This window comes from Lampetra fluviatilis, chromosome 1 (genome assembly GCF_964198595.1).
Source record: "Lampetra fluviatilis chromosome 1, kcLamFluv1.1, whole genome shotgun sequence".
Taxonomy (NCBI): domain Eukaryota; kingdom Metazoa; phylum Chordata; class Hyperoartia; order Petromyzontiformes; family Petromyzontidae; genus Lampetra; species Lampetra fluviatilis.
In genome coordinates this window covers 41,524,185-41,536,665 of record NC_136275.1, presented here as the reverse complement: position 1 = coordinate 41,536,665, position 12,481 = coordinate 41,524,185, and the positions used below count along the sequence as shown (strand labels likewise).

At 50.9% G+C, this 12,481-nt stretch overlaps 1 protein-coding gene across 1 annotated transcript in view; it reads right to left on the bottom strand.

Moving 5' to 3' along the window:
- The window catches only part of LOC144943386 (cytoplasmic phosphatidylinositol transfer protein 1-like), an 89,827-nt gene that overhangs the window by 19,440 nt on the left and 57,906 nt on the right, over positions 1 to 12,481 (bottom strand). Inside the window, exon 3 of the mRNA XM_078870789.1 lies at positions 9,430 to 9,578. Within this exon, the coding sequence (XP_078726915.1) occupies positions 9,430 to 9,578 (149 nt within the window). The remainder of the gene's footprint in view (positions 1 to 9,429; positions 9,579 to 12,481) is intronic.

The following is a 12,481-nucleotide window of genomic DNA, read 5'->3' as shown; positions in this document are numbered from 1 at the left end:
TGCACTGCTACTGTGAGGGCAATGACACCTGTACACTCATGTGGAAGCATTTACACAAAAGCATTGGTCCACATCAGAAATGATGTAAACTGCACAGACCTGGTCTGACTTAACTTGATCTCCTTCATGTGACCTCAGAATAAACCACTTGCACATCACGGACTTGCGTTCATCGCTACTCGTGTTTTATCTCAAGTTCCAAGTGAAGACTGAATCTGTTTAATTAACCTCTACTTCTCTCTGTGCTTTTACCGAGTGGGGATTTGGAATGTGCATTTTTATATAATTTTATACAATTTTCATATAATTCACGCAGCTAAGGAGTCAGGTCTCCAATACCTAGGGCTCTGATGCTGTAAGCTCTGCATCAAACATCACAGACCTGATTTATGTCTTTACCATGACTCTCCTCGCCATAATCAGGAGAACTTGGTGGATGAAGACCCCAACTATCACTCATGTCAAGACCCATGCTCGCTCAATTACCTGTTTAAAAAAAAAAACACATTTTACATTGTTACAATGAGCCCACCCGTAGCTACACTGAGCTCTGCATTATAAATGGTGCAGCCCTGCAATTGCTCGTCCACGCCACTGCTGGCAGAAGGACCTCCACTCGAGAAAACTCTCGAGAGCCACGCTTGGGGGTACTTTGGCTACCTCTTCCATGCTGGCCAAACGTCTTAGAAGAGGTGAGATTACCGACACTTTACTCCACCATATGCGACCTGCCGATCGATTAATGGCAGCGTTAACCATTTACGCCGCTGGGTGGACAGAGGTGGGGGGGGGAGTTAAGAGACTTTCCCACTGTTTGAACTGCCACATTGGGAGACTTTAATACCCCGATTAGTATCCATCAAGGCATTTTGCACGCAGTTCCATAATTGCTCACACTGGCTCAAATTGCTTGCTGTAAAATAACAGTTAATATTAGAAGAAAATAAACAAATCTGAATGCCAAACTCAATTTTAAAATTGGTTGTTTGAAGTGCAGATGGAGGCTTTGTTACGTCCTCCGGGCTAATCCTGGCAATCAAGTGGGGAAGAGCATGCAAACATACACTTCCACTTACGTGTTCATATCCTGATGTGGCTCTACACATAATGCCATTTTGCGACATGAAAACGACAATCCACAATGCTTGTTCGGTGTCTTTTTTTCTCCCAGCGTCTTGTGTTTCACTGTCCATTGCATTAGCCAAAGTGCCATTACAGAGCCTTTTAGATTTCATGATCCTAGGCTGTGATAGAATAATTTTGGAATTAACCAATGGCAGATGCACCTAATTTAACAGGGTTACAAACTATTATAAATGTGTGTGTGTGTCACAGAGACTGTGCGTCTGTGCAACAAGCAGAGAGCCCCGCAGAGGCAGTTGACAAACAGCTGCGATGCCAGCTTCCAATTTGCAGCGTGCATGGGGAGTGCAGAACACAGGCCCCGTGAGAAAGAGGAGTCCCCGCTAGCCCTGGCTACAATTTGACAATCCACACGAAGTGTAGCTGCCTGTGCTCTGCCGTGCAAAGAGAGGTTTTCTGAAAGCGTGATTTTTTTCCTCTCTTCAACTTTGGCCAATTTCATTGCCAGTCAGGGCTGGATGGGCTAATGGGGGAAGGGTGGCAGCACAACACCAGCACCCGGAACATGTTAAATCGTACGTACACCAGGCTATCAAACATGATTTGTTATTTACCTACACCGAATGGGGGTGAAGATGTAAAATGTGTCGTCTTATTTTAGTTAATTGCAGATGTTTGCTCTCATGTAAGCAGTCTGTGTAAATACATATGTAGTGGGTACAGACGGAGACTCAGGCTTAACGTTGGAGGCAACACATTTATTAACTCAACACTATAACACAGGGGAGTAACTGCCCCTTTACCAGAGAACCTAGGGTGGTAGACCACCAGGCTAGCTACTCTAACACTCAGAGTAAGCTATCACGGACCGGACCCCAACTCGGGTCCGGGTCCTAGAGTTGGAGATCGTCTTCCGGCGTAGAATGTAGGTTTCTTCATGAGGACAACAGCTGCCTGTCCCCCTGGGGACCCGGCTTTTTATCCTGTGTGGCGGGGCTCGCTCCACACCTAATCACGACCCCCTTTTCGAACTCTTGAGGAGGTTCTCCACCGGACACGTGGTCCCCCCAGCCCCCCCTTTGGGGGTCCCCGGGTAGACACCTCCGGTCACGTGTCCTCCGGGTTCCACCAGAGTGCCATGGTCCGCCACAACCCCGTTCCGAGGCCGGCACTCTCACCCCCTATCCTGTAGGGGCTGGCACTGCACGTAGAGCGTGGTGCCATTACCTGATTGTTGGTCAGTGCTGCCCGAGCCCAGCTAGGGCCGGTACTGCATCCCCAATAAGTGGTGTCCGTGGTAGCAATACATTGCATGTCGTGCCTTTCCCAGGCTGGCCACACACAGCGACATGCAGCGATGTCGCTACATCACCCCCCCCCCCCCTTCGTAGAACTCAGCCGTCCCGGCTGTCAACTCTCCTGCAGTGAGCAATTAATAATAAAGAACAATTCAACAAGAACGATGTGTGCCTCAACAAAACCAACAACAGCAATAAATACCCCAACCCACCTATACAATATATATACTATCTACAAATGTACAGTAACGAACGGGGAAAAGGTGGAAGCACAAAACAACAAGCAAGGCGAGAGAGAGAAAAGAATGCAGAAAAACGCCAACCCCTCGGAACCCCCCCCCAGCACCAACATCTCCCACCCACACCGTGTATCAACACCCACGAGCACAACGAGGGCTAGGATCAGCCAATAGCGATGCGGCCCGCCGAGTGCGACAACACAAGTGACAGTATGGGAGTATGTGTGTGTGTATGGGAGTGTGTGTGTGTGTATGATCGAGTCTTCGTAGCCGGGCCCCCGGGGGAGGTGGGCTCACCCTCCCCAGAGGTCCCGGAGGGAACATGCAAGTGTCCTGACGAACCCAGCTCCCCGCGGGGAGCAGTCGGCCGGGCAGACGGGTTCACGTCATCCGCAGCCAGAGCAGGTGGCGACTTGGGGGGCGTCAGTCGTGCGGCACCTGAAGGCAGGATTATAGGACTCCGCTGAGGACCAACCTCAGTGGGCAAACACCTCAGCTCGTCCGTCACATCACACACTTGGACCCTGCGTTGTGGAGATGGGATGCATTCGCGCGGAGCGATGAAGGGCTTGAGGTGCGATGGGTGAACAAACCAGTTCCGCCGGCCCAACTGAATCTGGACACACTGCAGTTGGACAACCCTAATAACATCGACAGATCCTCGCCAGGGTTTCAACAATTTCGGTGATGTACCCACCGGCCCTGCGGGCAGTGGAGCCAGGCTCTGTCACCTGCAACCCAGTCGTGGTCGGAAGTATGGAGACCCCATAATCACTCATTAGCCAATTGGTCCGAATTAGAATTTACCCTTGAAGCCTCACGTGCTTCCGATAGCTTTGGGAGGTTAAAGCCCATGGATTCTAAAAGGTTTGATTTGGCCTTGTCTGGCGCAACACGTAGTTGGACATCAATTGGGGGGGTCAACGTCCCTGTCGTACATTAAAAAGAACAGAATAGCCGGTGGATGTATGAGGACCCATCCGGTAGGCAAGCTAGAACTCCGGAAACCTGAAAGTCCCAGTCGACCTGGGACTCGCTGACCTGATGGCTCAGCATCGAAGTCAGAGTCTGGTGCAGGCGCTCCACCATCCGTCTGGGGGTGGTATGGTGACGTATGGATTTTCTTTGTGCCCCATAAGTTGCACACCTCCCGCAGCAATTTGGACGAGAAAATCTTGCCCTGATCGGTCAAGAGAGGCTCAGGAGCACCCTTGTCTATGACATAGCCATCGAGGAAAGCCTCGGTGATGGCAGCCATTGGCAACTGCCAGGCCATCGGCCAGCGAAATATTCGACGCCAACCAGCAAATATTTATTTCCCCGAGGGGTGGCGGGAAACGGACCAAGGATGTCTAGAGCAACAAACTCGTTAATGCAGGAGACCCGAATTGATTGCAAGGGCGGACAACAGGGCCTGGCCGGGCGTTTTTGCCATGCACACTGTACACACCCCTTCAACAAATCTGCTACATCCTCTGCCATACCCAGCTAGATGAAGTCAAGCCGGAGTGTGGAAAGAGTTTTGTGCACGCCCAAGTGCAACAGTCATTCGCGCACCTCCCACACAACCTTTCCCCGCAGGGCAGTGGGCACAACAATATTGTAAATGCGCAAGCCGCCGTCCCAGGACATCAGCAGGCCGTCCCTCAGGATGACCGAGGCCACGCCCCTACGGTCCCTACCCCCATCTGTTTCCTTGATGCGGCGGAGCAACTTAATCAGGGAGGCATCCTCCACCTGGAGGTGCCCCCATTCCGCAAGGTCAAGGCCAAGGATGGCGTCGCTTGCCATGGGACCGTCGGTCACCTCAGAGGAGGCTACCTCAGCTGACGCCGCAAGGGGCAGGGTGAGTCATCGGTCGGCGCCCTACAGCGCCCCGAGCCCAAGAAACACGCGCACCTGTCGCTTGGTGGTAATCACGACTGGGTGCCTTTCCGGTAGGACACTGTGAAGGAGTAGTCCTGGAGGACCTCCAGCCAACGCGAGAAGTTGGCCTGACAGCTGTTCAATCCACAATGCATACTGTAGTGCTGCATGGCCAGAGCGCACCAAAAAGGTGTCTGCCATACAAATAGGGGCGATACTATTGAACAAAAAAAAAAAACGATCGCCAGGAGTTCTCGGCCTGTGACGCAGTAGCGTTGTTCGGCCTCCTCTTCCTCCCCCCAATAAAATTTCTGACCCTTAGCTGTCAAGGCATGGAGGGGTTTTGCGATGGTAGTGAACCCGGCGACAAAACGGTGATAATAAGACGCGAACCCTATAAAACTCCGCACCTCCCCCACCGACGTGGGGGTCGGCCAGGTCCGAACACACGCAGTTTTGTTGGGGTCCATCGCAATGCCTGATTTACTAATAATATGACAGAGATAGCGCACGTATTTTTGAAGGTGACAATTTTGCGGCTTAAATTTGAGATTCGCCGCATGCATTTTGAGGAAGACAGCACGTAGCCGATCAAGATGCCCATTGAACGTACGGCTGAATACGATAACATCAAGGTATATTAAGCATAAATGCCACTGAAGTCCAGCTAGGACCAGCTCCATCAGCCATTGGAACGTAGCTGGCGTGGAGTGGAGCCCCATCAGAAGCCGATTAAATTTGAATAGGCCCTGTGGCGTATGAAAGGCTGGCTTGGGCCTGGAGACCTCGTCGAGTGGCAACTGGCAAAATCGGAAATCAAGGGTCGAGAAGTAGTGGTCGCCCGCTAGGGCATCCAGGGAATCGTCCATACGAGGGAGAGGGTAAGCACCAGCCACAGATATCTTATTGAGCTTGTGGAAATCGACACAAGCGCAAGCTGCCATCATGCTTTTTAACAAGGATGATAGGGGCTCCCCACGGGCTTATGGATGGCAAAATGATGTCTGTGGCTAGCATCTCATCAACTGCCAGCCGAACATGCTCCTTCTCTGCAGGTCTTAGCCAGTAAGGGTTCTGCCGGATGGGAGCGGCGTCGCCCGTATCGATATGTTGGCTCAAGAGCGTAATACGGCCGATGTCAAATTTCCTTGTACTCAAAACATCAGCAAATTCTCATAAGAGCGTCCACAACTTATCTCTCTGGGACTCGGACAAGTCCGCACTCTCCGAACAAAGTGAATCTAGCCACTTCTCATCCGAACCCTTACGCGGCGGTGCGTGTGACTCGACCCCAACATTTCCAACACAACCCCCGTGAAGTGTGCGTGATGCATGGGCAAGCACAGTGCCTTGCTGAACAATGTAAGTTTCTAACTCGGCATTGAGGACCTGGATGAAAGGTTCCTGGTTGTTGGACACCAGGGTTTGGGCTCCTACCAACATCAATCCCCGAACAGCCTTATTGGAAGGTCCCAGGAGGATCCCTCCCGCTGTCGACGCCGGATCGAGGGGCTTGCGCAAGCGTAAGGGGACCAACATTTTCGCACTAAGGGGAATCTGCACCATTTTAGACGCTAGCGCTTGCACGGTGGCGTTGGCCCTGCACGTCCGAGTGAGATAGGGTAAAAATGCCAAACGATGGCCCGACGGTAATTCAATGCACCCTTGGTCAATTATAATTTTGACAGGCACTATACACAAGAAATCGGTCCCGAGCAAGCATGGAACGGCAAGGGACGAGGAGACGAGAATCAGACCGGTCAATTTAACGTCACCAATACAGACCTGCGCTGTTATTTTACCCACGATACCCAATGAACTGCCGTTTGCAGCAAAGCACGGCACTTCAACGGGGCATAGGCTACCGCATTTAGTGGGCAAAATTTGATAAATGAGCTCTGAAATTATGGTCGCTGATGCCCCAGTATCGACGAGAATCCTAAAATCGACCCCCTCAATGAAACCACGGTCGAGGCAGCAACCCTATGGGCCAGCTCAGACCACTGACCCAGTCGAAGGGGCCAGTCGGTCCAATCGCGATCCGAACACCCCCCCCACCGACGCACGACGAAAACGAGAACTGACGCGATGAGATGAGGTGGGGGTTTAGGGGCCGAGTGAGTGAGGTGTCGCGACTCGCCTTAAGGTTGCAGCAGAGAGGAAGATGGTCGGGCGGACGATGGCTGTGATCCGGAGAGGCGTTGTCGTGGCGCTCGGAAACCTGACACGACGTGGCCTGGTAGGCCGCAGTTGAAACAGATGGTGAGGCCGCACTCCAGAACAGGCGATGTCCTCCCCCGGTGTCAGAAGCCGTCCCTTTGCGCCATATCATCCCGCTTCCAGCCTCCGCCCCGGATTGGCAGGCTTGGACGGGCTCCAAATTCTCTGGCATATTCTGCGCCTCACAAGGCGCGGCACATGCCACCAGTCCCGTCTCCCGTTACAAGAGCAAGTGTGCCTGGACGCACCTTGCAACTTTGAGAGAGCACAGGTCGTCGTCGTCGATGGCATGGATGACGACTTGCAGGTCCCGCGCCAACGCCAGCAGCTTCGAGGACCAGGGAGTCGAGTCCCTCCTGGTCCATCCTGGGGAAGGCGGCCTTTGCCAACGCCAGCAGCGCGCTACAGAAGGCGAGGGGCGTCTCGGCTTCCCCCCGCCTCCGTGCAGGTAATCGATGGCGCGTGTCGGACGGTGGCCCGTAAATCGCCGCCATCTGCTGGAGCGCCTGCTGCAGCGTTGCCCTGTCACCCGGCGGGATGGTGACCAGCACCGCCAGGGCATCGTCGTCCAGGGTGGCGGGAAATGTCCACAGCGCCTCCGTCCATCCCGCCATCTCGCAGTTGGAGAGGAAGCGCTGCTGCAAGGCCACCCAGTCATCTCCCGTGGCTGAGAACTCCGTCAGGACAGGTAGATGACGCTGAAGTGATGGGGCGTGTGCCAGCGATGGTGGCGCAACTTCGATTTTGGCGGGAACTCCGCTCTGCTCAGCAGGCAAGATGGCGGCCATATGTGCGGGCTGCACCGCGGCGGCTCCCAATTGGCAGGAGTCCTGGGCGGGAACTGCGGAGGCTCCCGGTTGGTGTAGAGTTTCGGCAGGAACTGCAACGTTTTCGGCGGGAAACCCGGAAACGTTGGTAGGAATTGCAGCCCCACTTGGCTCTTTCTCCTCTGCCACTGGATCCCCATGGTGGATTTCGTCCAGAATGGATGCCGCGGCATGGAGAAACTCGGCCAAGGTGGGAGTGTGCCGCCCGGAACACCCTCCCCGACGGTGGTGAGACGTCGTATGGCCGGACGGCGTGCTGCTCCACCGGCGGCGCCTCTCCTCCCTCCTCCGGGGCTGCGATCCCTGGGGCTGTTGGATCATCGTCCTCTTCATCCGGAGACCTGGTACGAACCTTCTGCCTAGTCTCCATAATCTATAGTTATTTTAACTCAAGAATGTCTGGCCACTTCCAACCAGCTGTAGTGGGTACAGACGGAGACTCAAGCTTAACGTTGGAAGCACATTTATTAACTCAACACTATAACACAGGGGAGTAACTTCCCCTTTACCAGATAACCTAGGGTGGTAGACCACCAGGCTAGCTACTCTAACACTCAGAGTAAGCTATCACGGACCGGACCCCAACTCGGGTCCGGGTCCAAAAGTTGGAGATCATCTTCTGGCGTAGAAAGTAGGTTTCTTCAAGAAGACAACAGCCGCCTGTCCCCCTGGGGACCCGGCTTTTTATCCTGTGTGGCGGGACTCGCTCCACCCCTAGCCACGACTGTGTCTTCAATAAAGTGCCATCTCAAGATAGGTATGTCAAGTAGTCATTACAAATGTATTTCGAAATGTTCACAAATCCTAAACAAATAGAATTTGTAGAGCATCACAATGAGACCACATCTCAGGATACTGTAAGAGGAAGAGATCAAATATTTAGCTTTTTATTAAATGTTCACACATACCTTTACCCAATACGCACTAAATAAAACTATATAAATGTACGTATATCTCGGACGATAACGCAGTTTATTATTATTATTATTAGAAATCTGCAGTTGCTCATGAGTGCAAACCTTATTGCCTTAGAAAACAAGTTTCTAAAATAAAAACTGATGAACAAGTGCAGAGTTTAGAGCAAAAAGAATACAACACTAACGATCTCTAGCAGTGTACAAGGGACACTCGACAGCTACATGCAGCTAAATCCACTATCAGTGGCAACAGCAAACGTTTATTTTTAGCACTGTGGCAGTAATGGATTCGGTGTCTGAAGAGAAGGCAGATGCAGGGTTGGGTGGGTGGTTCGGGAACCAAGCGTGGATGTCGTGCGCAGTCGTCGCTAGCCTCTGATTTTCGAGGTAAATCCAGGACGGGTCAAATTAACGTTTACACTGCAGAACACCCTGCATATCGAGGCAAGACGCGTCCGTCCATCCTTGGGCTGAGAGAGTGCAGTAAACAGGTGCAACGTGCGCTGGGGTGCTGTTGATCGTGAAAATACTGTCAGACAGCACGAGCGGCACTGTGAGCCTAGAGCTTAAAAGGAATACGAAACAAATAAAACGGGAAATAGGTGAGCGTAAAAGCTATAGTTTTGAGGTTGATGCAGTTGGCTTTGGGAATGGTGGGGTTCATACTGCATGATGCAAAAGTATGCACATCGCACATTCCACCACCAGCACTGTTCCTGGTTGTAGTGATGACATTTGCATTTTCATTTCCCATCATCACTTCTATTATCTTCCACTTTTCCTGCCATACTCCTGGGAATGAGAGAGCACTTGGTGAGCGGGCGAGAGCCAGAGCCTAATTTAAATGTACAAATTCATTGGCCATATGGGTGAAAGCCCTCTTTCTAACCAACACGTGTGCTGCTCTCAGTTTTGTGGGACTAAATAAGGACCACAAATTCCCCCTTACGGAGCCTGGCTGACAAAGTGCTCGTAGCACCTGGACAGGTGCAGCCTCTTCTCAGTGTACTGGCCCGTGCCATGCGTGGGGTCCAGGTGCGGCTGGTTGGACACCACCTCCACGCCCTCCCCGCGGTCGCTCTGCTCGTGGCTGTGCTTGCTGATCATGTACAGCTGTCCGACACGGTACTGCCAGCACACACACATACATGCAAGGGGGGGGGGGGGGAAGACGTGACCATGCCAGCCACACACCGTTACATCATCATTTAATATTTATACCGCTAAGCCTCCCACGCAGTACATCTCGAGGCACCAAAGCAAAAGGAGTATTTGAGACAATTACTCAGTAAAAAGTGAGTGTGCACACACACTTTGAATAACATGTCCTTTGTGTATTGCACTAGAATTCTGCTAGGCTGCGACGATGTGGAGTGGTGGCTATTGGTGGAACCTAGTGTAGTGTCTTCAAAAATTACTCACACCGACACATTGTAACAAGTCACCTGCTTACACTTTATTCACCTGTTCTTGCGCCAGTTATAGGCACACCCGTAACTATCTGTACGGTCACATATACTTAAATTCTTACCGCTCTAATCTCTTCTGCAACTCACTAATCCTGCCCTCCGCACTCAGCGACTCCGCGCACAGCATCTCTGCACTCAGCGTCTCTGCACTCAGCGACTCCGCACTCAGCGACTCTGCACACAGCACCTTCGCATCTCCACCGCTGCCCTCACCTACACTCCCTTAGACCCACTCACCCGTCTGTCCCAGGCCGGGGGTTCAGCCAACACCCGCCCGGCGACGGCGTGAGGGTTGAGGTCCCATTGACAGCTGGAGCGGCAGCGGCGAGATGTCTTCACTCTTGGTTCCCAGCAACAACTCCCCTCGCTCACACAGACTCCCGCTTATATCCCCCTCTGCTCATCCCGAGTCCTCAAGTGCATCCACTTAAGCTGCCTCCAGGTCGGCGCCAGTTGTCCCATTAATATCTTATCATCACCCCCATCTCCCGTCTCCTCGGCGCCAACCTCGGGTCACAGCGTAGCACCTGTTCGACCTCGGTTGCACCCGCTTCTCCCCTTAATTACTGGCGGCTTGTCTGTGCAAATCTCATGTTGCAACATGCACATCTGTTCGACCTCAGTTGCACCCACTTAACTGTGCGCACTGCGTATTTCTCTCCTCTACACTAGTATCCATGACTATCTGGGAAAATAAATGGGACCGCTAAATTAATCGAAAATGAACAAGAATCGGATGGCTTGTGTATGCAACTTGTGTATGCAACTCCCATTCATAATCATCATCAGCCATGACCCACTGTGAGATGAAAGCCTCCCCAAGCTCCTGCCCTCTGTCACAGTCTCACAACGCCACAATCCATTATCTCCACGGTGGAATATGCATTGCTTTGGCTACCACTCTGTCATTATTATAAGCCTTCTCTTTTCTTCGAGCAATGAATCTAAGGGGCTGAACACAAGCCCAACGGCTTAAAAATACCTTTCAACACCAAGCGGCTGGCAACAAACAGTCCTCCCGAAGGTATACTAAACAACATCTTTGCCCATTGTGCCTTTATTTTGAAGGTCTTGTTATGGTGGCAACGTTGTTGATGTGAAGCCATCACACCCAGCATTCATAATTTGATCCCGGCCGTAAAAACCCTGTAGTGTCTGCGCTGCATCGCCCTGCCATATTGCTGCAGTCAACACCGTGATGATCATGGTGGCGGTAAGCTCGCTGCCACACACACTCTGGCGTCCGTATGTGTGCCCCATTGACGTTGACGTGAAGCCATCGCCCTGCAGTTTCCCATTTAAAAATCATTTCCGCAATGCCGTGTGGGTGCGTTGCAACAATAGATGTGTGTCCACATGGGGCACCATACATGGTCAGTTCATAAAACGTACCACGTGTGGATGCTATGCATTCGCCGTGCAGTGTTGCAGATTCAACAATTAATATTTATGCTTAAGTTTATGACGTGTGCGAGGAATCACGTGTGTAACAAAATGTTGTTTCAATTCGTATGTCCAGAATTCACATGACCTCGGCAGCCACTAGTGGCAGCTACATTCACCACGATGTATGAGATACGTAAAAAAAAATATTATTGATTGAATCACAACTCTGAATTGCCACAAATGACTGCATCACGAAGGTGGAAAATCATTACACCCCTTCCATACATCCACGTGCAGATACGTGTCCATTCTTGGCACGAGGTAAAATATTGCTGCATCAGTGAACATCAGCGATGAATGACAAGGTAGCAGTAAACCCAGTAACCACCGGAAGGATGAACTATCACGAACCCAAACATTTTTGTTGTGTCGGCTGACTGACTTTTTTAGAGTCAACATTATATTCATAATTTTTCCCCCTAACTTCAATCAGTGCATTTTACATATCCAGCAATAGGGCTGTCTCCAGTGCGCCCCAAATTTAAACTTGTTATTAACAGGGGGCAAGTTGCACTTCAACATAGCCCAAGAGACAGAAAAGCTAATTGCACTAAAACAATGAAGACAGCTAACATAACAAATCTAGGTCACGAGGCAGCCAATTTTAGACCAACTCTAGGCGATAGATTAAAATGCCTCGAGGTGAGAGGTGATTAAATATTTATCACCAATTAAAATAGTGTAGCAATTGGCAGGGTAACAGATTGGCAGGGTAACGGGTGCATTTAAAGTGGGGGCAAGGGTTAAAAAGTAAAAGGATAACACATTGTCTGAAATGGAAAAAGGCATGATTAGGAGCAGAGATGTAAAGAGACAGGGATGCTAAAAAAAACGATGGCATTGACAGAAATCTGTAAAAGATGTAGAGACCAACCAATCACATGAACAAGCCAAGTTTAGGAAAGGTTTATCTACCATCAACCATATACATACCATTAGGCAGGCTCTGAAAAAGACAAATGATTACCAGTTACCTTGATACCTAGCAATTGTAGACCGAGTCAGTGTGAATGGATTCAGTCAGAGCTCTCACAAAGCAAAGCCTCAATAAAAAGATGTATTTTAAAAATATATATAAACATCAACACTGATATTGCATTCAGCAACAAAATACAT